At 43.3% G+C, this 25,993-nt stretch overlaps 1 protein-coding gene across 4 annotated transcripts in view; it reads left to right on the top strand.

Moving 5' to 3' along the window:
• Nucleotides 1–25,993, top strand: part of Ppa2 (inorganic pyrophosphatase 2) — a 69,347-nt gene that overhangs the window by 10,479 nt on the left and 32,875 nt on the right. For 2 of the 4 annotated variants that reach the window (XM_075981295.1, XM_075981297.1), the window contains 6 exons: nt 1,071–1,135; nt 3,026–3,070; nt 7,404–7,457; nt 11,341–11,460; nt 18,028–18,114; nt 25,490–25,616. In XM_075981295.1, the coding sequence (XP_075837410.1) occupies nt 1,071–1,135; nt 3,026–3,070; nt 7,404–7,457; nt 11,341–11,460; nt 18,028–18,114; nt 25,490–25,616 (498 nt within the window). The remainder of the gene's footprint in view (nt 1–1,070; nt 1,136–3,025; nt 3,071–7,403; nt 7,458–11,340; nt 11,461–18,027; nt 18,115–25,489; nt 25,617–25,993) is intronic. The other 2 variants (XM_075981296.1, XM_075981298.1) reach the window with 1 other exon arrangement.

Here is a 25,993-nt window from a genome sequence, read left to right as displayed (position 1 = left end):
AATGGATTAATGTAAGGAGACCTAGTAAACAGGAAAAGCAGAAATCAGAAACATGAGAATTTGACTATTTTAACATTAATGGGGTGGTGGGGAGATGGCTCATTGGTTAGAAACACTTGTTGCTCTTGCAGAGGACCCAGGTTTACTTCTCAGCGCTCATTTGGTAGCTCACACGTATCCATAACTCCAGTTCAGGGGATCTGACGCCCTCTGCTGGGCTCTGCAGGCACCAAGAACGCACATGGTATACATATATGCTGCACGGAAAACACCAGCGTCAGAAAAGCAAAAACAACACAACCCCCAGCAAACACTGATGAGTGTTCTCTTTCCCGTCCCACTCTTGCGAGAGGTACCTTGGTGCCTGGGGCGCTTGGAAAGGGGAGAAGTGGAACGGTAACGAGTTTTTTATTTGATAACTACTGAATGCCAGCTAGATGCTAGAAAGTATAACAAAACAGACAAAACCAAGAGCCGACAAAAACCCTTTCCCTCGGAATTTAGCCTGGTGCTGAGTGCTCCTGGCTTGGAGGGCAAAGGAGGGAGTTGCAGTTTAACATGATAGCATCATTGCTAAGTTGTACACCGCTGCTTTTATTGAGCTCAACTCTAACTTAGCTGTGTGTTGTTCAGTCAGCTGTTTTGTGATCATTTTATTCGTTATTTGAGCTGGACCTTTCTTCCTATGGGTTGTAGGTGGGAAGTGTGGATTAAACTGTTAGTTTTCTCCTAAGGAAATGATTAGCAGTTTAGGCTAATTTACTTACTAATGAGTCTCTTTTCCACAGTCAGATGTCTCCTACTTGGAGTTTTAGTCTACCTTAGATATTTTCTACACCAGATATTTGAAGCCAAGCACAATATTGAATTAAATGATTTCAGCAACTGAGTGTGGGTAATTGGCATTTATTTTTTTCTCTTCAGGCTAGACCAAGTTTTCAAAATTGACTTAAAATTTTAAGGTGTAAAGTTAGCATTGCTAAAAGCATACAGGTTCCAGTAGATCAGGACGTTACTGCTATACCGAGCAGGTGTGCACGGCTGTAATTCTGTTGCTTTTCCCTTTGCAGAGAGTGTAGCTGGTCACTACATTTCCGCTTTCCATGACATTCCTCTGAAGGTGGATTCTCCTAAGGTATCATTTTTACTTGTTTGGGGGTTGGAAAACTTCTTGTACATGACAGGATGAAAATGATGCTCCGCTTTTGGCCTGAAAATTCCCGTGGAGAAATGTCCTGAAAGTGGAGATGTGCTGGGCTGGCAGGAGGAGAAACCAAGGAGCTGGAACAGGGCTGCAAGCTTCTTTTGTGAATTAAACTTTGTGAGAAGCTAGGGAAAGGGGGCTATTTGCGGTCTATGAAGTTTAGACTTTGGTGGAAACGAAGATTCAAGAGTAATGATGTGGGAAATTAACCTGCTTATTTTGAATCATAAAACAGTTAATGTTTGCGGGTGACTTCTGTGTGCTAGCCGCTATGTGAGCATTTTATTTTCTTTATCCCATACTAAGTTGCCAGAAGCCGTCCAAGGGCCGTGAGGCAGCAGGCATTGCATTGGTTTACATAGCAGTGCCCTGCTGGCAGGTGCCAGAGCCAAGTCTGGATCTGGCCTTCCTGACCACAGAGGTCCTACCCGTTACCACTCCATGAGACAGAACTGTAAATCTGGAAAAACCTCGTGTTTCATGAGCTTTTCTCTGGAAAACCACTTGACAGTTGGAAGGATGTTGGTGAAGTGGGGCTGTGAGAACCACTGCTGAAGGGGGAGATGAGGGGCCTGAAGTTTGGGTGCCTCTAGGCAATTGCTCACTGTTTGCCACGTGTTGTTGTAATTCTGATGGCGCCTACTGTTACTAACTTCCTTCTTGCCGAGGTCCCTTGGTCTCAAATGTCAACTGTTGTGAGATGGGCTTAAGTTTAGATCTAGTGTTCAGTCTGTTGCATCAGAAGTTCAAGGAGTTGTGAACTATCAAATTCCTCTCGCCTTTCCAACACCAAAAGTGTGCTTGCGTTTGTTCATCCATTTGATAAATACAAGCCTTGCATGCTTATTCTCTGCCACATGCTGTTTGTGGCCCTGGGTGTGCAATGGTGAAGAAGCCAGATGTCGGTCCCATCAGTGGGAGGACACAGACAGCCACAGCATGAGTCAGTCAGATAGTGTTGAATACCGGAAAGGAGAATGTAGGAAGAGGAATGGCTGGATATGTAGTGTCTCATCTGGGGTTCGCCGTAGCAAATGTGTATCTCTCATAACAATACCACAATCTGTGGCTGTGATGTTCTGCCTATGGGATTTGAGGATGAGGCAGGACACAGTATAAGGCAAAAGGCCAGTGAGTTCCAGAGGGGCAAAGAAGGAGACACACAGGTTTCCCTACTTTGGAGCCAATCATGGTTAGGATTTTTGCACCTTGTATCTTGGGATGTAGAGTTTTCGGAACAAGAACAGTGTTTCAGGACAGCGTGACTTGGAATCATCATTGTCTCTTTATTTTGTTTCTTCCTTAGCAGTCATCTTGGTGTGTGTTGCATACACACAGTGAACGTTTGTTACCGGCATAGTCTTTTTTCCCACCACGCAGTCTTAGTGGGGGCCTAGTAATCACACCTTGATAGAATTCCCAGGCAGAAGGTACAGCCAAGCACTTTCACAGCTTGTTAGCCAAGCTCCCGGGAGTTTCATTCCGATAATGAAATGACTGTTGGAGGCGCAGTCACTGGAACACGTCAGGCTCTCCCTACACACTCGGCAGGGTCTGTGCTTGCATCAGGCAGACTTGGGAAGCGCCTTGAAAGAGCTCTGGATTTTCAGATAAGTTATTGTTAAAACATTTTGGTCCTCTGTTCGTTCGAGGCTGGGCGTGCTGAGGGACAGGGTTACTGGCAGGTTGTCTGCTCAGTCCGATTTCTGGACAGCAGAAAGTAGGACTTGTAGGCAGTACGCAGGTTTTTGTTGCTGGGCTCTGCACCCTGCATTCTTTTATGAGATGTTCCAATCATAATTACCATCTTTGCTCTTACAGGAAAATGGCATTCCCAGAAAGAAAGCACGAAATGATGAATATAAGGTATCTTTTGAAGTTTTCATTGCCAGAATCATTTTTAAAATTTTATTGTATGCGTGTGTGTGTGTTTGTGTCTGTATGTGCACACGCATGCAGGTGGGTACGCGTAGGAACCAGAGAGGATGCCAGATCCTGTTCAGATGGCACTTCCGGTGGCTGTGAGCCATCTGGCTTGGGTGCTCAGAACCCCACTTGGGTCCTCTGGGACAGCAGCAAGACTTTTAACTACAGAGCTATTTTTCCAGTCTCTTGAGTCACTTTCAAACTGTCTGTCAGTGACCTTGGTGATAGTTTGTGTTTCTAAACTGCTTCTAATTCTCCCCCTGCAAGACTTCCTTGTAGATCCTGCTGTTTTTCTCCTAGCATCTCTTTAAGGTATCTGGGGCAATAGCATCGTTTAACCCTTTTGATTGTGTTAAACTATTCGTAACATAATATTTACTTTTTTATCCTTTTCTAACATGTATGTAAGTGTGCCCTTTCCCACTGAGCCATCTTTCCTGCCCTAGTTTGTTTGCTTTTTAGATCAAAACAGACTGTAGCTTCAGAGGCGCTTTACCTTTTCTAACATGTATGTAAGTGTGCCCTTTCCCACTGAGCCATCTTTTAGAATCAAGGCACAGCAGTTGTTTGGAAGCAGAAGAACAAGTTCCAGTAGCTCTATTTTACCACTTAGGACCAAAGCATTTGATTGGCTCTTTGCTCATCTCTTGCTCCAGGTGACGGTTTCCCTGCTACCCTTGGCCTCTGTGGTCTTATTCCAGTAGCTGAGATTATTGTCCCCAGCCTTTGAGTCCACTTTCCTGCGTCGCTGGTAAATTCCTATAGCGATGGCCTGCCATCCAGCTTGTTTGCTAAAACGGCCTTCAGATGAACTGTCCACACTGGAACCCCTTGTAGTGCTCCTCCTTGGGAATTTAGATTCTGGATCCTTCTCTGTCTCTACTGATCAGAGTCTCTGCTGGATGGGGGTTTGGTCAGTCTGTGTCTTAGCAAGCACACTTCCAGTGTGATGAAGAACCCCTGCTCTCCACTGGAGGCAGCATGCGCGCATGCACGGCTTTGTAGTTTCCAGAGACGTGGTATTTTAGTCTGAAACCCCCTTTCTAATGGAGAGAGATATATTCCAAGTTCTGAGTGTCATCTCAAAATTTAATGCTTGTAACAAAGATTATATGTTGGGGACTGATTTATATTTACCTATTATCTTATCCCCCCCACGGGGAAAAATAAAAAAGAAAAGGACAAAAAGACGGGTTAGATTTTCCTGCCACTTTTGTCATTTGAAATATATATCTTTGATTTTCTGATAAATGCTGGTAGGCAGTTGTTGCCTTATTACTAACGCTAATCTCAGGAAGATAAGACTGGTACTGGCTTCGACCAGCTCCAGCCAGAGCACACTGCAGCGGGAGAGAAGAAGGGCGAGGGAGCGTGAGCCCCTGGTCATCAAGTGCAAATGGTGACTGAGAGCGAGGCTTGCAAGCTAAGGTTTCAGGCCGGTTCCTCATCTTCTGCTCTCTGGGCCCGGTTCAGATCTGTGCAAGAGGCTTTGGCGGTGTCGCTGTGCAGCTGTTAACTAGCCTGGTCCCTCTGTCATCACCTTGTATTTGTCCATCTGTGTTTGTTCTCTTATAGCCAGGCTTGCAAAGATGAATGAATCGTGTAAACATCAGCTATAGACTTAGGCTTTGCTCTTTCACGCCTTTTCAGACATGTTTAAACAGGTACACGGGTCTCTCATGAAGGAGCATAGGGGAGGAGACAGAGCAGAGCGGTGTGAGGTCGTCCTGCAGGTGTGAGGTCGTCCTGCAGGTGTGAGGTCATCCTGCAGGTGTGAGGTCGTCCTGCAGGTTTGAGGTCCTCCTGCAGGTGTGAGGTCGTCCTGCAGGTGTGAGGTCGTCCTGCAGGTGTGAGGTCGTCCTGCAGGTGTGAGGTCGTCCTGCAGGTTTGAGGTCCTCCTGCAGGTGTGAGGTCGTCCTGCAGGTGTGAGGTCGTCCTGCAGGTGTGAGGTCGTCCTGCAGGTGTGAGGTCGTCCTGCAGGTGTGAGGTCGTCCTGCAGGTGTGAGGTCGTCCTGCAGGTGTGAGGTCGTCCTGCAGGTGTGAGGTCGTCCTGCAGGTGTGAGGTCGTCCTGCAGGTTTGAGGTCCTCCTGCAGGTGTGAGGTCGTCCTGCAGGTGTGAGGTCGTTCTGCAGGTTTGAGGTGTCCTGCTCAGCTTTGTTTACCTCACGCTTACCTTTCAAAAACTCTTGCCTTCTCTAGAAAATTCTAACAAAAAGCTGTGGCTGCTAAGTGGCATTCTTTGAGTTAGTAGCACTGGTGTTTCTCTAAGAAAGTCCCAGAATGTGGGCAAGCAATGCTCTAATATTATCCTGCTAGGACTTTATATTCAAATTCCTCAGAGAACTTTTAAAAGTTAGCAATTCCCTGGCTTCACCCCAGACCAGTCGAATTGAAAAGGTGGGCAGTGGGGCCCTAAGGAGTCTTTCATGGTTTTGTTTTTGTGGGTTTGTTTGTTAAAGCTCAGCCAGTGATTTATATATGTGTGTGGGGAGGTATATTAAACTTTTACTTTCCTAATATTCTGTAGTACAAGACTATCTTTTTGTTTGTATCCATTGTAGCTGGATACTTTTAAAAAACACACTCAAAATGAATGAGAACATGTATAATTCAAGCTCTAATTATTTTTACCCCTTTGTTAATTTTTGAGAGTATAGTTAACATTTCTTCCTCCCTTTTTCTTCCTCCAAACCCTCCCTTAGATTTATTCCACACTCCCACTTCAAAGTTTTGCCTCTTCTTTCATTAATTGCTATTGAATACATCTGTGTATATGTATATCTATGCATAATTCTAAATATTACCTGATCCGTCCATCTAAATATTACATGTGTGTTTGTGTTCAGGGCTGACCATTTGACATTGGACAACCAGTTGGTGTGCTCTTCCCTGGGAAGGGACACCTGTCCTGTCCCCAGCTTTTCTCGTTTGCCTGTAGTTCTTTGTGTAGGGTTGAGGCCTTGTGGTACCTGCCCCCCCCCCACCTCTTTGCTATATCCATTGGTGTAGCTCTTGTTCAGCTCACATTTGGGTGGTTATATTGATGAGACTTTATATGTGTGTAGCTTCTAACATTACTAGGAGACAGCATCACACAGCAAGCTCCCCGATTCTCTGCTGTTTCCAGTCTTCCTGTTCGCTCATCTGTGGTTGTCCCCAAGCCTTCTGTGTGGGATGTGGGAGTATCTTGTGAATGGACACATTTACAATGCCCATTTTTTTTTATTATTAGATTCAGTAGATCTACAGAGTATTGTCAGTTAACTACATGTGTGTCTAAATGACGGCTGGTCTGGGACCTGGGCCCTGCTTTGACTAGTGGTGTTTTAAACCATTGTTTCCCCAGGAGCCATGATTCATTATTGATGTAAACATAGTATCCTTACCTTTTTTGTAAGCCACCTTTAAACAGTAAGACTTTCTCTTTGTGAGGAAGGCTGTGGGAATTGTATTACCTACCACTGACCTAGTTAAGCAGTGAAAAAAGAAGCCATGTTCCTTTGTAAAGTTAAGGAATCTGAAATCACTAGCCTCGTTTTAGAAAGGCATGTCTAACTCCTTGTATACTTTCTAACTGCCTATAGAGATATCTTTGATTTTTATGTTATGATCATAGCATGTATACAAATATTCTTTTAATCATTTTCAACATTTTGACTACTTAACTTTCTGTATGCATTCCTGTAAATCACATAACAATATTTTAACCACATTGCCATGAGTAGACCGGAAGAGGTGGGTTGTACTATTTTAGCTGGACAATAACTATCAAAACTCATTTTCTGCCGGGTGTGGTGGTGTATGTCATTAATCCTCATACTTCGGTGACAGAGGCAGGTAGATCCCTGTCTATTTAAGGCCAGCCTGGATATCAAGTTCTAGGCTAGCCAGAGTTACATGGTAAGTCTCGGCCTCAAATCAGATAAATGAGAGAGAGCTTGTCTCCTGACTCCCAGCGTCGTCACTGCTCTGAAAAGTGCTTCCAGATGTTCAGTGCCCTTCCGTGCTGTGCAGCGGTGGCCAGATGTGTGGCAGCTCTGAGGGTTAGGTGGTCTCTCTAACTGTAAGAAGGGGTTTCTAGCATGGGCGGATGGGTGGATGTAGAAGGCAGGCACTAAGCAGTTTTTCTGTGGGATGGAAGCATGTGCTAGTCTCTCATCAGAGGCTGTGCTGATTTCATTTAACATACAAGCATGCAGTGCCCGGTGCCAAGTGAAAATAAAATAAAAGGTGAAGAAATATGTTAATATTCTGTTTCTTTTTTTTTCAACAGAATTTGTTTAATATGGTTGTGGAAATACCTCGGTGGACAAATGCCAAAATGGAGGTACAGATATATTCTATTAGCTCAAAATTGAAATGCTAACTTAATTATATGAAAGCATCTTTTCCAGCTTGGTGTATTTGGAGGAGGGTTGAAAGACTTCTCTTTGTAGGAGATAATTTAAAATATTCTTGTGAACCCAGACAGACCTTAATTTTAAGAAGAAAATGGTTTGAACTGCAGATTCACTTTAAAGAGTGTTTCCCCGTTTTTTAGGCACGCATTCATATAATTTTCTTTGCCCTTCCTTGACACGATTGGGAACACTTTCAAGTCTCACTCAGACTCCGCTCTGTTTTTAGTTCACAGACACAAACGAAACACTTTGGCGCTGGTGGCAATTTCAGTTTCTGGGGACTTAGTCCTTTAGAGTTTTATGTTGCCTGGGAACAGTGCCTTCTCCCGAGTTTATGGATCTTATCTGAGAGCACCTACTTCTGCCCTTGTTAAGTCTTTTTAAAAACTTTATTTTAATCATTTCCCTGGAAGACAAAGCTGCCGAGAATCCCTCTTCATGTCCATGTTCGCTGTCTTCTCCCATCAGATGGGTCCTTTACAGTTTGGAGTAAATTCTCAAGTGGGTGCTTGGTTTCTTTACTTCACTGTTTAGTTTGTTTATTTTATATCAGATTGGTTTTTGTCCTTTTTCAATACTAATGTGAATATATGTTTGACAGAAAATTGTTCTAAAATGGAGTCACTTGACAAAGATCTGAGCTTGGTTTTTAAAAAAAAATTACTGTAAATGAGCAATATATATTTGCAGAGTACAAAAGTGATTTATGAATATAACATAAAAATTAAGTTAAGTGAACATATAATCTAAAGTCTCTGGTGAGGCCATATGAAATTTTTACTTCCTTTGCGGTTCTGAAATGTATAAAATACACTAGTAAGTGTGTTCACCACCTTGCACAGCAGGTCTCAAAATGAAACACAACAAACTTGTTTAAAACTTGTATACTCGTTGATTTTCATTATTATTTTGTTCTGTTTTTAAATTTTATTTTAATTCGATTTAATTATTAACTATAACATAAAAACATAATCATGATGCCATGTTATGCTTAAGTAGATAGATATATGTTTGAATCATGTTAAACTCATCTGTATGTAAAAATGCATCATTTCCACAGTGGCCACTGTCCAGGTCCCTTTTACCTTTTGAAACACACAGTGTTGTTGGCAGTTGTCCCCACACTGCAGATGGCACCAGAGCCTCTCGCTCCTCTACCCACAGGCCAAGCTTCTCCATCCTTTCTCGCCTCCTGCTCTCTCGCGCCTTTGGTGGCCACTGTTTGGCTCTCCAGCTCTCAGAGATCAACTGCGCAGCCTGTTTTCTTTGTCCACTCATCAGTTTGTGAGGCCTGTGTCCATCCCTTGCTGTTGTGAACAGCGAGGTGCCGATTTAGCCTACTGACGTCCTCTCCTTTGGCTGTGCATTTGGAACGCTTGCTTGGTCAGTTCTGTTTCCAGTTTCCCAGAGAACTTTGATGCTGTTTTCCAAGATGGCTGTCCTAATTTCTATTCCCTCAGCCGTGTGCAAGACTAGACTCCCTCAACCGCGTACAAAACTTTCCTCTGTCAACAGTTACAAGGCTTTCCTTCTCCGTTTCTCTACTAGCACGTGGTATCTGTAGTCTTTCTGGCAATAGTCTCTCTTACTAGAGTGAGGTGAACCCCCACTGTGGTATTTTGTTGTTGTTATTAAGCATTTGTGTGTGTGTAAATGGTTAGACAACCTTTGGGAGTTGGTTCTTCCCCTGCATGGTGTGATGTACCTGGTACCCAAACTTAGGCTTCAGCATCACATGCCTTCGCTGTCTGACCCGTCTTACTGACCTCCTCATTATTGTTTTGACTGGAATATTTCTGATACTTATGCTGACTGTGTTTCTTTTTCTTATTCTCATTGATCATTTGTATATCTTCTTGGTAAATACATCTACTGCCCAATTAATTGTAGTTTTTTTCTGTTTAGCTATTATATTTAGTTTCTTATATATTTTGACTTTTAAACCCTTGTCAGATACACGATTTGAAAAACGTTTTCTCCCACAATGTATATCGTGTGTTTATTCTGTTGTTTCCCTTACTCTGCAGAAACCATTTAATTTGATATAATCCCATTTGTCTCCTTTTGCTTATATTGCCTGTGGTTTTGTGGTCAGATCCCAACAGTTGTCCAGTTTGTCCTTTTCTCCTGTTTTTTGGTAGCAGTTTTGCGGCTTCTGCCTCATATCTCAGGAGTCCATTTTCCTGTGGTTTCCCCACACATATGCTTGTTCTGTTTGCCCAGGGCAGTTTCTTAAGGAGAGTGCTCTTTTCCTATTGTGTGTGGCCGGGCCCTCTGCTGAAAATCGCTTGGACTCGGTCCCTCCTGTCTGTATGTCTGAGCTTGGCTTTTGCAAATTCCATCTGACTGTGTTACTGTGGCTTTGTAGTGTGGTTGGGAATCAATAGTGTGCTGCTTTTTCTTTTTGTTCATATTTGCCATAGCTGTTTATGATTTGTGTGTGTGTTTCCATGGAAACCTCAAGGTTTGCTGTTCCTATTTCTGTTCTTTTTAAATGACTTTGGGCCTTCACTGTGCATGGCAGTGACCCAGAATCATGCTTCTTCAAGCCAGTGCTGATGTCTTTCCCTTTATTTGTGTCTCCTTTGATTTTTTTCCATCATCAACTTACAGTTTTCAGTAGAAACAAATCTTTTTCTTCCTCCATTAAGTTTATTTCCAAGTGCTCTGAGTTATATTGTTTTATTGTAAATAGGATAGTCTCTATTTCTGCTGTGAACAGTTCATTGGTGGTATACAGAAATGCTGTGGGGTTTCTGTATTAGTTTTATATCCTGCAAATTTACTATATTCATTTAGTAATCTCTCTCTCTCTCTCTCTCTCTCTCTCTCTCTCTCTCTCTCTCTGTGTGTGTGTGTGTGTGTGTGTGTGTAAAACCTTCAGTGCTTTCTACATACATATTTGTATTATTTATATTGCCATTAAGCACTGACGACTTTTGTCCTTCTTTTCCTCTTTGGATGCCCTTTTTTTGTCCCCCTTGCCTAACTATTCTTGCAAGGACCTCCAACATTATGCTGAATCAAAGTGGCAAGACCACATTCCTTGACTCATGTCATGTCTATCTGAAAAGCTTTCCATCTTGTTTGCATGCGTGCCTGTGAGGGTGTGTGCACACGTGCATTCCTGTGTGTGTGTGTGTGTCTGTGTGTGTGTCCGTGTGTCCGTGTCCTTGGGTGTCAGAGTGCAGGAGCTACAGAGGACAGAGAGGGTGTTGGGTGTACTGCTCTATCATTTCCCACGTGTGCCCTGAGGTGGTGTCTCCTTTACACTGGGAGTCAGCAAACCCCAGTGGTCTTCCTGTCTAAACTGTACACAGAGCTGGGTTCTCAGTGTTTTTACAGAACTGGCTTATTGCATGGCTTGGTATCTTAACTCTGGTTCATAGAATTGGAGAGCAAGCTCCCTTAACCTGGAGGCCATCTTTCTAGATGTTCACCATCTAGGTAAACACCTTTGAGTTAACTACAATGTCATAAGACTATTGACAGTAAAAGCCCCAAGATTAGCAGCAATGCCAGCAAAAATAGTAACTTTTACCCTCCTGTCTTTCCATCCATCTTACTGTTTTTGTTAGAAACAATGCAGTGTGCAAATAATTTGAGCCTAAATATGTAATCAGGTATCTTCTTCCCAGACATGATACTTGGTAATTGGTAATAAGAATTGACTTTATTCACGTTAAAGCCTTTGATCATTAAGTTGGGATGTGAATGTTTGGTTGTGCTATGGTAGATGTAAAATCTGTTCATTGTACACTGGGCTAATCATTTCGCCCCCCTCCCTGCCTTCCCTTGTGATCTGCCTAGATTTCCACCGAGGAGCCAATGAATCCCATTAAGCAAGATGTAAAGAGCGGAAAGCTACGCTTTATACCAAATATCTTCCCTCACAAGGGCTATATCTGGAATTACGGGGCCTTCCCTCAGGTAACATTCCTGTTACAATGCTCGGCGTTTATGTCTTCTAAAGACATCACGTGGTAAAGCCTGTGAACTCCCCGGATTTAAAGTAGTTCCTAGAACATACCAGTTTCGAGATTTGTGAATTTAAATCCTTTAATGTGGCATTCGATTGTTTCAGTAAACTTTACTTCAAACCATGTATGTAGTCTTTACTCAGGTTCTTAGAGCAGGGGATGTAGAAGGTTGACAGTTGACCTTCGAGCACATCTCTCTTGTGGGCTGAGCCATTGTCGGAAAAACCCTCAGCAAATCTTTATCTCACCAACCCTTTCATATGCTTTTATATATGTTTCTATATGACAGGATGTGTTTTATTTTTAATAAATCTAACAGGTAAGTTGAATTACATTGCTTACGAAATTCAATGTTAGAAGTCTGGGATTGTGAAGGGAAAAACAAGGAGGTCAAGGCCTGTGTGATGCCAAGACCTCATTCCTGACGCAGAACCACGCCGCCATTCTTGCCTCTTTGTCTTTACCTCTCAGTTCCCTCATGCTCTCCCTGGTTGTTTAGTGAGTAAAACTCAGTATGTCTGACCCAAAGTCTGGGTTTTGGAGTCCTAGAGAAGCATTTTTTTTTCTTTATGATCATAAACCCCATTTAGTCATCAGCTGTGTGGAAATTTAATAGTTGTAATTTTATGTATTAATTTTTAATTATATGAAAATTTACATGAAGGACTGTGTAGGAAAAGGACAGCTGAGAAACACAGATGTTCAGTTAGATAAACCCTCCCATGAGAAGAAAGGAAAGTTGTTCTTTTGGGAGCCAGTTTCCCTTTGACATCACTAGACCGCCCACTGGGGTCACTCTTAGTTAAAGCTGGCCCTCTTGAAATGACAGTTAGAAACCAGAGTGTATGTTCACACCGTCCCGGCAGTTGTCTTAACTTTTAGATTCCTACTCAGATGATTCTGTTGGGCTTAACAGGAAAGGTTAGAAACAGTTTTGTCGTGTTTAAGGGATTGTGGGGAGGATGATGTGTGAAAGGAGGCCAGAGAAGCTACCAATCAGAGGCAGAAACAGACGCGGGCTGAGTTGAGCAGTTGGAAGTAAACTACTCTTCATTTCTTCAGCCACTTCTTAGGGGTGTCGTGCTAGGACTCACAGGTGTGAAAAGAGGAGAAGTAGGCGTGAGGTGGCCCAGCAGAGTGATGGGTGACTGAGTGGGTGGCCTTGAGAGCCTGGCTGTCACACTAGCAGTGTGACCTTGACCAGGATCCTTTGTGTGTCTGTTGATTCTATTTATTTTATTAAAAATAATAATAAAGCAAAGTTGGGCATGGTACCCCATACCTGAAATCTCAGCATTTCGGAGGCTGAGGCAAGAGGATTATTGCCAGTTTGAGCCGGCCCAGGTTATATATAGTAAGGCCCTGTCTCAACCGTACACCCCCACCCACCCCCACTAAAATTAGCAAATGAACCAGAGATCTGCTAATGAGAAGGGAAGGGGTGTGAGATGATGACGGAAAATGAAAGAACCTCTGTGGTTTTCTATGTAAGAACAGGTGCATTTTTGTGCCGCTCTGGGTGTGTGTGAGGGCAGTATCTCTCCCTTGCCCATGCTACCATGTGACAGACAGCGGCTTGTTCTCCCGCTCTCCGCTCTCCTGCGTTCAGGGCTGGCTCATCCACATCCCTGCTCACAGGGACAGCTCTACTGTTTTGCCCAGGTGAGGTGTAGGGTCCGCTTTCCTGAGTGTGGCGCAGCTGGTGAAGGGAAACAGCCAGTGAGGAGCAGAGCCAACTCTGCAGCCCCATCCTCGCCGTCTTCAGTGGTAACAGGAGCCACGGACACCAACCCGGACTGCAACTGCAGTAGGGTCTTGGCCCTTGGCAGCAACCCAGGACCTGACGACACCATACTGTGGCTGCAGGTTCAGCCTGCTTTTTTATAGAACCCGGGGCTGCCAGCCCAGGGATGGCACAACTCACCGTGGGCTGGGTCCATCAACGTCCATTCATCAGTGATTGAGAAAATGCCTGACAGCTGCATCTCATGGAAGCATTTCCTCAACTGAGGCTCCTTCCTCTCAGCCAATCCAGCACATATGGACATGAAGTTTATTTGGTCACCAATGTTTTATCTTGGTCAAGCAGGAAATTTGTTGAGAACAGTTAGTTACCAAGCCAACTGCTTGATAGGACAATTAAGCAGCAGAATGCTAAGTAGAAATGATATTGATGAGCCTGTGACTTGTTGATGAGTCATCAGTATGACATCATCATCTCAGACCTTTAGCGTCTGTGTTCTCACACACAGGGCTTTCCTGTGACTTTGACTGATTTGAATGAAGATCATCTTTCCACTTACATTTAAGTTTGCCCACGTTTAACGGGGTCATTTCAGCAATCCCTTTCTCTGAGAGCATATTTAGAACACTTGCCTAAATAATATTAAGGAATTAGTCTCACTTTACAATTCAGCCTTCAGTCTGAACACAATATTGGCATGTTTATAATTTTAAACTTCATTACAAATTTGAGTCATTGGCCACAAGCATTAGATGGTGTTGGTTGTTAGGTTTAGAGCCGAAGAGGCCTGTTTGTTCATCTGTATGGTCTTGGCTCCTACCTGGAAAGGCTGCTGTAAGGAGGTGGTCTAGGGGAGGCTCTGTAGTTAGTTCTCAGTACTGTTAGCTCATCAGAGCGGCTCTTGCCACTGATGTAGCTGCTGAGGACAAAGGCGGCAGACTGTCAGGCAGTTTGATCTGTTTTGATGCAGGTTGGGATGTGGAACTAAGAACCTTAGATGATCAGGAAGAACTTGTCAACACCCGCCCATGGGGACAGCTGTTTTTTCTCATTTTCAGGGATTTTCTAGGAGACCCAAGGACCAGAGTGTGGCGATTACAAGCATATTGATTGATATAGATTGTAAAGTAATGATCTCCAATTCTTGTACAAAGCTAAGATTTGTTTTAGGCCATATCAATATTTATTCTGAATTCATATTTGTAGGTTTATAATCATTTCTTGCTAGGTTGTTTGTAGGTCTTGGTTATTCTTTTCTTGGTTCCATACTAAGACTTAGTATCTTTAGATTATCTACTGGATCGGGCAGTGGTTCTCACAGGGGTCACCTAAGGCCATCACAAAACATAGATGTTAACATTATGATTCATAACAATAGCAATATTAAGTTATGAAGTAGCAACAGAACTAATTTTATGATTGGGGATCCCCACAGCATGAGGAATTGCATTAAAGGGTCGCAGCATTAGGAAGGTTGAGAACCATTGTACTAGAGGGACATTTATGCGTCAGATTGTGAGTTTATACCCATCCTGTTTTATTAAATATTCTTCAATTAGTCATATTAGAAGTTATTACAATTTACACTCTTACAAGCATCATATAGGGCTCCAGGTGGCCTGTAGCCTGTCTAGTATTCTGAGTTATCAGATCTGAAAATTCTTAGAGAAATTGTGTTGGAATGTACTTTTTTTTATGGTTTTTCGAGACAGGGTTTCTCTGTGGCTTTGGAGCCTGTCCTGGAACTAGCTCTTGTAGACCAGGCTGGTCTCCAACTCACAGAGATCTGCCTGCCTCTGCCTCCCGAGTGCTGGGATTAAAGGCATGTGCCACCATCGCCCGGCTTGGAATGTACTTTTAATTTGTGGTTCTCACATCATTAATTTTTCTTAAATGTATAAATCATCTGTATTTATTTTTTTCTCCTCAAATTACCTGTTTGTGTATTTAGCCCATTTGTCCCGTTTGCCTTTTTTCTTAGTTGAGTTTGAATGTTCTCTTCTTGATCCTTTTTCACCCGTCTGAGCTTTTTCTTTTCTCTGCCCTGTCATTCACCTAAATTTCCACTAGAGGGCATTCTCAAATTTTTACATAGTTGAAGGTTTCCTCGCCTGTTGAAATTACACTGTATTTTCTAGTTAAAAGTGACATTACTTAATCCAAGGTAAAAACCTTGGAATACAACCGAAGCTTGAAGAGGTGAAATGCTAAAGGCAGAAATAGGGAAGGAACCAGTCCGTGTTGTTTTTTTTTTCTGATATAGAACATCATACAGAAGAAGAAATGGCCTGAAAAGTCACAGTATTGAACAGCTTAAGAATATTTCATTATATTTTTAATTCCTCAGCATTAGAAACTAAATTTCTAGATAACATTGGAAGTGAGGGTGAATTCAGTCAGAAAGATTCACCAAAGGGCTGGCGAGATGGCCCAGTGATTAGGAGCACTATTGCTCTTGCAGAGGATCCAGGTTCACTTCCCAGTGTCCACACAATGGTTCCCAGTCATCCATAACTCTAGTTCTAAGGGATCCAGTGCCCTCTTCTGGCTGCCACAGCCACCAGGCACAAATATGGTGCACATATGTGTGCATGAGAACATTCATACACATTAACAAATAAGTCTAAAAAAATAGGAAAATATTCTCCAGAGCCATATCGCGTGCAGGTTATGAGAAGACGCTTTTGCCTCAGTATAAGGGACAAGGGCTGTAGAGATGGCTCGGCTGATACAGGCTCAGCCTACAAACAAGATGGCAATATAAGGAAAGAGTTTCTTAAAATTAATGTTGCTTAGTATGGGCTAAGTTATCCCATGAGTACGAGCTTCCTAGTCACTGGTAGTATGCATGGAGAATGTGAATAAACACTAGACATCGGGACTAGGGCTGGGATGTATCCAAGCATTATCTTATTTGTGGCGTTCCTTATACAGTTGAAGGAACTGAGGTCTGGATGCTCAGTCAAAGTTGTTGTGGCTGAGGCAGGACTGGTATGTAGCTGTCTTCTTTTGGCCAGTGTGACTTCTGGTTCAAATGCATGGAAGTGGGACTCGTGCCTTAGGGAAGAGAAAACTCATGGGTATTTCCAACTTTATGGTCAGGATCGTGGGTTTTAGTTTGATCCCATGTTGGTTCCCCCACACATTGAGACAAATGTTCCTCCATTTATTAGCAGCTCTCTCTTGGTTGGGAGCCTGCCTTATTCATATTGCTCCTGGCCCACAGTGGATATTCAGTATCCAGCCTTGTGAGTGGATGCCAGTGTCTGGTAGTCAGTATAGGAGAGGAGCAGCATTGATGGGGGGACCCGGGGAGAAAGGAGATGCTGCAGGATTGCACAAATGTGCAATGTGCAGAAATGCACAGCCATTCTGAGAGTAAGGAACAGCAGAGGGGAACTAGGAGACAGAATTTGCTGTGGCCGCTGAAATGCGAGCATCTTAAGTTCTGGCTCACATTATGGAGTCTAACCCTGGCTCTGCTACCCAGAAACTGGGTGAGCTTTGACACTGTAGACCTTTTCAGTTGATTTGTACTATCAGGTGAATAATGATGTACTCCTTACAAGCTCTGTGTGAGTGTGCATGTGCGTGTGTGCACATGTGTGTGTGAGCATGTGTGTGTGTGTTAGAAAGTATCTGTCACCTATGGCCAGTGTATAATAAGGTTAACAATTGTAATGGTTTTTATTCTTGTATTTTAGTAGTTTTAGTATTGGGCAAACTTGCTGGACCAGATTTTTTGTTGTTGTTTTTTGCTTATTTTAAAATAAGGATGGATCAATAGATGTATTATAATTAAGACTAGAAGTCTTAAGTTTTTCTGGGGTTGCCTGTAAATAAGTATGCATTTTTAGTTACCTACACAAAATAGAGAAAGTAAACTCGGATAATGTAAATGCCAGGATAATAGCGGTGGCTGAATCTTGAGTTGGCAGTTTCTCATCCCTTCTAATGTCAATTTAAGACAAATCATTGTAGTCAGTTTCTGTAATTTGATTCAGAGTCAAGCAGTTAAGAAGCTCCTAGAGGGAGGCAATGCCTTGGAGAGATTTTTAAATTGATGGCAAATTCCAATTACATTATTCATTGCCAAAACTGTAACATATATTTTGTAGTCAGTGGGTTATCATCTTCCCAGTAGAAGGAAGGGTTGAATTATTTGTGTGATTTTTGTCAGGATCCTGAAATTTAGTGACAAAGGTAGAGAAGTTTTTTAAGGGCAGGAAATGAGACAAAAAATGGGGTTTTCTTCATTGGAGTAAATCATACCTTGTCCTTTGTTTCTTGGGGGAGAGCTCTTTCTAGCCGTGGAGACATTTAACCAATAGGAAGTTCATTTCAGACAGGAAAAGCTAGGCCTAGAGGCTGCCACCGTGTCAGAAGGAGCAGCGAGTGACTAGAGCCACAGATGAGACAGTTGGTAGTGAGAGAAACAGTGAAACTCTGAGATTTGTGAATGTGAATTCAGCCGCTGACTAAGCTTGGAGGATGAATATTCTGGAAATACCGCCCACTTTCAGATGTGAGAACAGACAAATTAGACAGAAGGAGGAAGCGCTGCAAATCTCTCTTAATTATTACGGTGCTTGTGGGCATACAGTGTGCTGCTGTGTTAGCCCAGAGCCTGCGTGACTTTGGGTAATTTTTCCTTTGAATCGTGGCTAGCTAAAAAACTTCATGATCACAGGGAAAGATTAGCATGTACCGCAGAGAGTGTTAACCTACATTTCTGCCTCAGTTTTTGATTTTGTTTTTGCTTTGTTTCTTTAGACCTGGGAAGATCCATATCAGAAGGATAAGAACACAAACTGTACTGGAGATAACGACCCTGTGGATGTTTGTGAAATAGGCTCCAAGGTTTGTTCCGTAGACTGCGCTAATCCTCACCGTATTCTGGTTCATTCACGTCTGACATGAGTCTCATTTTGGCCTCCAGTTCTTTGACTCTTCAGAGTCAGATCGTATCCATCCCTCTGATATTCAGACTTTTCAGAGATCTTTACTTTATCCTAAATCTGGGCTTGAGGAACCATGGCAGGTGGAGTTCAGCCACCGCCTGGTTCTGATTTTCATACACAGTACAGCTGCACTCGTGTGTGCCTTGTGGAAGGCTGCTTTTACCTCACAGCAGCAGAGCTGAGGACTTGTAACAGGGACCGCAAGGCCTAAAATATTTGCCACCTGACCCTCTATTGGAGGTTTGCCAAGCCCAGTCTTTAGGTTCCTTGCCATCATCTAGACAAAAACTTGAGTACTGATGGGAACCACCTGCCGGGGCTGGAGGAGTGGCTTCGGTGGTAAAATACATGGCCTAGAGAGTGTGATAATCTGAGTTTGGATCCCCAGAACCTGGGGAAGGGAGGCCTAGCACAGTGACACACACCTGTAATGCCAGTTCTGGGTAGACAAAGACAAGCAGATGCCTGGACCTTGCTGGCTAGCTAGCTGGGCCTGTTCGGTGAAGTTCAGGCAGCTGGAAGACCCTGTCCCAAATAAGAAGAGATTATCCTCTGACCAGACACACGGATGCCTGCCCTCACACGTGTGTATACAGGTGTGCACACACTTGAAATCATGAGACAGAAAACCCTCCTCCTTTTTCTTCTCATATCTGCTTCCGGGCTGCCAAGTCCTGTGGAGGGAGATAAAGTTCTCCAGCCTGCGGGCTGGTACTGCTCAGTAACTCTCCCGTCTGTTCTGTTCCTGTTTTTACTACACTCCTTACTAGCTTGTTGTTCCCTGCTGTTCCTATCTAGAGCTATTTATTTTCCCAGAAAAGCTTCCAGTCTCTGAGGTAAATCTCTTGTAGACCTCAGCAGGGGCGAGCTCCCTCTTCATTGCCCCAGAACTGTGTAAGGGGTCTGTGCCACCCCCCACAACTGCTCTAGAGGCCACACTTCCTACCTGTGAGGGACATTTTCTTCGCCTTACTCTTTAGTCATTCTGTTATTGTTGACGTCTTACCGCAGGCACCCTGTCCGACCCTCTGCACACAGTACCCATCTCCATCCCCTGCTCCCATCCTCGTCACTCCATCCTGAGGTTGCTTCTTCCCCTCCACCATCATTGCAGTCAACCTGCCATCATGGGGTTTCCGAGGCTGCAGCAGAGGCCTTTGCGTTTCCTTCGGTGCCTGTCATTTCCTCTTCCTCATTTGAGGCACAGTCAATGAATTATATCACACTAGTCGGCTTTCCCGCCCAGCAGTCTGGCTCCCTCCCCATGGTTTCATTTGTTAGTGCTTTTCCTCCTGCCTGCTGCTTAGTCCCGGGGAGCAGGAGGATGAGCCCTTGTCAGTTCCTGTGCTCATGTGCTCTCCTGCCCAGTGAGCGGTCCCAGGGGTCTCAGGTTTTCTTCTTATAATTGACAACATCAGCTCACGCCCTTGCATTCAGCTCCTATATCTGTACTCAGAGATCTCTTGGGCCTCTCAAGTTTGTGTCCAAAGCTATATTCACTTTTTCCTTTTTGCTAATTCTCAGCTCTCAGTATTTTCTGGGCGGGGTGGGAGGGGGTTATGGGAGAGGAGAGCAACAGAGAGTGCACAGGTCCATACTCCGCCACCGGGAACAGAGGGGTCATCTCGACTGCTAGCTTCTCGTCACCTGTTAATGATGCAATATTGATTTTGTGTCCAAAACAGCTTTCAAAACTAATTTATTTTCCCTTCTTGCTGCCAGTAGCTTCATCTAGTTCACCGTTAATGTCTCGCTTGACGTATCCCTCCCACTAACCAGTCTCCTCGCTGAGTTGTCATCCCTGCCAACTCTGTAGCCACGCTCCCTTTGGGACCTGACTCCCGCCTCCTCTCCTGGCCAGTCCTGTGTTCCTCTGACGTAGTTGAAATCAGACCTTAGAAACTTACATAGCATCTTCAGGTAATAGTTATCTCTATTTATTTTTATATCTATGGTTTTCTCTTCTCGTTTTTATGTTCGTCATCATTCTGATTCCCCCTCTTCACCCCTCTTAATATTTCCTGTCACTTGTTGTATTTTCCCTTCCTGAATATTTACTTTCTTTCCCTTTCTGTCCTCAGCATTCTCCCCTCCCCACAGTGTCATTTCTCTCTTCCCCTCTTGTCCTTTTGCCCCTCATCCTTCCTCTTTTTGGGAGGCAATGAATCCTTACTCTTACTCACAATTCTGATTTTTTTACTCAGATTTGTTAGAATTCATGTGTATGATGTTGTTATACATGTCTTCAACAGAAATATAAACAAATTATAACATTTTTTAAATTTAAGCTATAATTTTCTGAACTTATTTTTTTTTAAATTTCCTCTAAGAGGTATTAAATGATGTCTGTAAAATTAAATAGGCTGCAAGAAAAAAAAAGGAATAAAATATCTGAATGAATCCCTGCTGTGCTTAGAGTCCATGCTAGGCTCTTTGGTTTCCTGCCCATATCTCATTTCATAACAAGTGAAGATGGCTAGGTTAAGTGACTTCCCATTGCTGGGAAGATTGTGTTTAAAACAACTCTCTTATTCTTGAAGTGTATCTTAGAGAGTAGTCAGTTCATATTTAGTGCAAAATATTCAGTCAGTGTAAACCTGGTATGAGTAAGAAGCTTGAACAAAGGCATCTTCTTTTGACCCATGTCACGTGTCACTGACCATGTAATTAGTGAGGCAGTGGCTGGAAGACCTGTCAGCGACATTTGTGGCTGATAAACGTCGTGACACTGCCACACTCATTGTAAGCCAAGGAGAACTAAGAAAACTCCATAATACAGAGGGTTCCAATTTGCAGAATTATTTTTAATGTGTAATTGCTGAAGAGCATATTAACTAATTATTGTTATATTTTGCTAGTTTGTTCTAAAATTTGCAATATCGTAGGCCTGACTGCTGTTTAAACGCTAGGCAGAAAATCCACCTATGCTTGACATGGACTCTTCTTGGTTCATGGAAACTTCTACATTTAAGCCTTTAAGTTGCAATAACTTACTCCACGACAGTAGAAAGCCCAATTCACAAGTTAATATGCTTTAAACACCATACTTCCCATTATTTTCTGTTGTTACCTGGGCGTGGTTGAAGTTTGCCTCCCTCAGAATTGAGTCAGCAGAGCTGCGTTTATAGGCCCCTTTTACATACGCTTATTCCAGTCGCCTGAGAACTGAGCACTTGGTAGGTATAGGTTAACAAGTCCATGTAGATCCCAGAGAGGCAAATAGTCTGTATAGAAGACCTCTTGGTCTGGAGCTCATAGATCTGTTCTTCAACAGTATGAAGAACTAATAAATCATTCACTTTATGATTGAGAGACTAAAACCTAAAGCACAGTGTGAAGTAACTTGCCTAACATCATCTCTCATGATTGTGGATGACAAATTCAACCCAACATTTATGACCTGCCCTTTGAAATGTCCCCACAACAGCTAGGAAGGCCTCTGTCTGGTAGTCCCTGAAACCTGGGGACAAAAAATTCTCAAGCTCGGGCTTGAGAAACTCAACCTAGTTTACACACCGAGTTGTGTTGCTCCCTCGGAAGTGGTCACATCTCCTGCATTCAGTCATTTCCTAGGAAGGGCGGAGTGGCAGTCCTGCTGGGAAAGCAGAAGTCCTCTGACAGCTAAAGCAGCTGATTCCTGTAGCCAGCATGAGCTGTGGCAGAGCCTTCTAAATGAGAAGTAAATACAGTCACCTTTCAAGAAAGGTGTGTGTGATTAGTGACCTTAAGTCGGTTGTAAGAGAAGCAGTGATGGGAAGTCTTTGAACACACATAGCTCATGGCTGAAGCAAAGAAACAATGTAAGTTGCTCCTAGGCTGAGGGCCACAGACAGTGTTGAACATTTGTGAGTTTCTTAAGGGATTGTGTATTATTCGCTTGGTGTTTATGAGAAGACGACACGTCAGTCAGCAGAAATTTGTTGAATTGCTTTAACCTGGAGGGTAGCAGCTTCATCAGGACTTTACCATTTGTTCCTAAGCATCCTTTACAGTTTGGAGTTTGAAATTTCCTCTGTGTTTTGAAGGTATTACTGCCAAGCAGTGGTTTGAAATAAGGCTCCCTGCCTATGTTTTTCTGAGATCAAAAGCTGCTACATCTGATGAAACTTGATAGTCTGCCGAACTTGCTTTCTGCTAGCCTCAAAGTCTAAAGAATAGACTCACTGGTTGTTGCTTTGTTGGGAAATACGTTTATGAGTAAGAAAACAAAGTAGCTTGGAATGGAAGTCCTCGAGAACTTCTGCAGCACGGCTGATGTTTGAGATGGCTAAATCTTTGTTAGCACGATATGCCTCAGGAACATGCCTGCCCTCTTCCATGGAGATGCTAGTAAACCAAAAATGTCTCCTGACAGCCAGTGTCTTCTAGAGGTTAGAAGTGCCTTGCTTGAGACCCACTCAGTCAGCGTGTTCGTGAGTTACCCAACACAACTGCACAGTAACTTCAAACTCAAGATCTTTATTGAAGCCCTTACAATTCCTTTGGTCTTGTGAACTGTGTCTTCCTGAAGTCTTTTCTTCAAGGCTTTGTACTCTAGATGCTGTAATCGCTTCTCCTGACAGTGTCCTAGATCATTCTGCCTGTTTCTGTTCTTCAGATCTTCTCTGTCCACCTCCTCTTTAGAATGGAGGACCACCACCAGTGGGCACTAAAGGACCTGGCCTGTGTTAGCCTTACCCACCAGCTGCAGTCTCTCTGTGAAGTGCTTCAGGTTTGAAAGCAAGCACACTCAGAGTTGTAACTATCACTACCCTCTCTCATAAGTATCTATACATCTTCCTTTCAGACTTGGGGATTGAGAACTTAAGAAACAATAGTCTAGACCTGAGGATAAATACCTGAAATACTTGGAAATTTGCAGCTAGGGAAAACTCGTGGGGGGTGGGGGGGTGGGGCGGTAAGAGGCAACATCCAGTCAGCAGGTGAACTGTAGAAGGGAGCATAAGATTGCTCTGTATCTCCTTCGCAGACTGGGATGCTTTTAGCCCTACAGGCTTCTGAAAAGAGCATCAGTGCTGACCAAACAAGGCAAGGTCAGATCATCGAGGCCTCCAGTTAAACTCTAGTCCTAGGACCAAGAGCCTCCTGGGCATCCCAAAGCTTTCCACGGGCTTGGTGGGCTTGGTTGGGAATCTGACGTTAGAGTGGAAGAAACTCAAGTGTTTTGACTGAAGATGGGCTGCTTCTTATAAAAAAAGGAGGCAAAATCTGAGCTTGTGGTGTTTCCCTTTTCCTTAAGAATAGCAAGAATGGTAGATACACGCTCATTGTAGAATTAGGGTATTGTACGAAGTAACTTCACCTACCACTTAAGTCCTTGTCTTTTGGTTAGACTTAAGGGACAAGCTTTTATTTGTTTTCTTACCAGTGTTTTTTTCAATCCTCCCTAACGTTTTTATCTCTATGAATGAGAAGGCGGGAATAAATTATAACTCGTTTAGGAACCCAAAACTTCTTGTTGACGATTGGGGAAAATTATAGGTCGAAAACTACAAGACCTGTCCCGTTGTCTCACTGTTGCATCCCATGACTGGAGATTGTCAGAGTAGGATCAAGTCTTGACATGTGACTCTGGAGGCTGTTTCTGGCTTCCACGGGGTTCTGCCTCCAGGGCTGGTGTTTGTGAAGACTGACGCACACCTGCATCCATCCCATCCCCGTGCATCCACATCCACCCCATCCCCGTGCATCCGCGTCCCTCCCATCCCTTTCCTGTAAAATGGCAGGTTGGGCCATGCTGTCAAAATGGTTGAGATGTGAGATGAGATCCGCTGTCTTATCTTGTTTTTCTGTTCTCACCTGCACTAAGTGTCCCAGACAAGGTAGTGAATCTTTGCATACAGAGATTATCCCCTCCACCATCCCCACCCCACCCACTTTCATCCTTTCCCTCACAGTGCTACAAGTAGCTGGCTTTAATAGATAATAGAGAAGCCACAGGAGACCCTAATGTGATTGTGTCTTCTCTCAAGAACAAAGCTCCTGTGCCATGCACACAGTCACATACCAGTCTGCCATGTGATAGTCACTTCACGTCCACTTAGATTAAGATTTGCCATTTTGCATTTGTTTTGAATGAATTTACTTGATTTTATGGTTTAACATCATTTTCTCCAAACACTTTGGGGGCACATAAATGACTTTGTTTTGCATAGCTTATTTTCTAAATGTAAAGCTGCATTTTGGACCAAGAGGCAATTTGTTTTCTGAAACGCTTTTAGAGTATAAGCTTACAGGGGATTTCGTTAGCCTGCTAAGCCTGTGACAATAAAAGAATGTAGAAAGGTTTGAGGCGCTGGCAACCCAAGGCACTGAAATCACTTTCCCAAGCAGTGGAACATTGGTGTCAACTTCTGATATGTATATATGTGTATGTACCTGTGTGTGTACAAGGAGAGGGCATTACATACGTGGTGCCAGAGATCAGCCTCTGGCATCATTCCTCCTCAGGCGCCATCTGCTGCTTTTGGAGACAGTTTCTCACGGGCCTCAGGCTCTTGCTGATTTGGGTTGGAAGTTATCCTAAACTTCCTCTTAAGCATCTTACAGAAGCTGTTTTGTCTCTGTCTAGCATTAATAACTGTTTCATTGTCACTCGCTGTCCTGCTAAGACAATCCTTTTGACAGTCCTTAGTCATAAGAATGTAACATTGGATGGGGCTGCTCTGAAGTAACCTTTCCTCGAGGACACTTTCAGCTTCTTCTACCCTGTGTGTACATCCGGAGTAAACTCTTGTCTCCAGTCAATGATGCGGTCTCTGTAGCTGCCTCAACCTCCCTGGTGGCAGCGGTGGTTTTTCTTCTTCTTTTTAAACTGTGTTTTATTTGTTTTTTGTTTAGTGTGTGTGTGTGTATGTCTGTGTGTAAGTGTGTTCGCGCGCGCTCATACACATGTGCTCCTGCCATGAACATATGTGGAAGTCCTGCTGGCCTCCCCTTCTGTCACCTCTGCTCACTGGGCAGAAAGCCCAACCCTCCTGCTTGGGTAACTTCCCTCTTGAGTCATGGTCCTACACTGTCTGTTGTTTAATATAAGGCTTTTTTGTTTGTTTTGGTTATTTAACCAACAATCCTTCTATGGGTGGAAGTAGAAATCTTCTCATTCCTAGTAGATAGAGATTCTCCTTCCTAGGAAAGAGAATGCAAGACAGGCTTTCTGACCATTTTCACATGGTGTATAGTTACTAACACTGTTACATTTCCGTCATATGAGTGTGGTTTTATGGTTAAATCCTCCTAAGCCTTGCAAATGACCGCATCTTTTCTCTGTGAAGGTTTTATCCCGTGGAGATGTGATTCAGGTGAAGATCCTTGGAACTTTGGCACTTATCGATCAGGGCGCCACAGATTGGAAAATCATTACTATCAATGTGAATGATCCTGAAGCCGAAAAATTTCATGGTAAGTCTGGATCTTTCCAGAAAACAGAAGTAACTCAGCGTGTCATTGGAATTCTTAGAGCCGAAAAGGTAAACAATGTAAAACAAAATTTGTTTATTTAGGTGTTAAGCAACATTTTAAAATTCTTTTTCTATAGACCACAGAGGTCAGTTTACTATATTTTTGTGTGAACTGTGTCATATCGCTAGGAGAAGAAGGAAAAAGAATATGAGACAGACAAATGATATTTTATATGGGTACAAAGAGAGTTGTTCTGTGTACTCCTGCCTACTGCTGTCCCCTCCCCTCTCCTTCCTTTCCTTCTGTCTCGTCTTCCCACTTCCTCCTCCTTAGTTCTTTTTACCCATGTTTCTTAGTTCTTTGAGTAGCTGCTTTTG

This window comes from Microtus pennsylvanicus, chromosome 7 (genome assembly GCF_037038515.1).
Source record: "Microtus pennsylvanicus isolate mMicPen1 chromosome 7, mMicPen1.hap1, whole genome shotgun sequence".
Classification (NCBI taxonomy): Eukaryota; Metazoa; Chordata; class Mammalia; order Rodentia; family Cricetidae; genus Microtus; species Microtus pennsylvanicus.
This window is presented reverse-complemented; position numbering and strand designations above follow the sequence as displayed.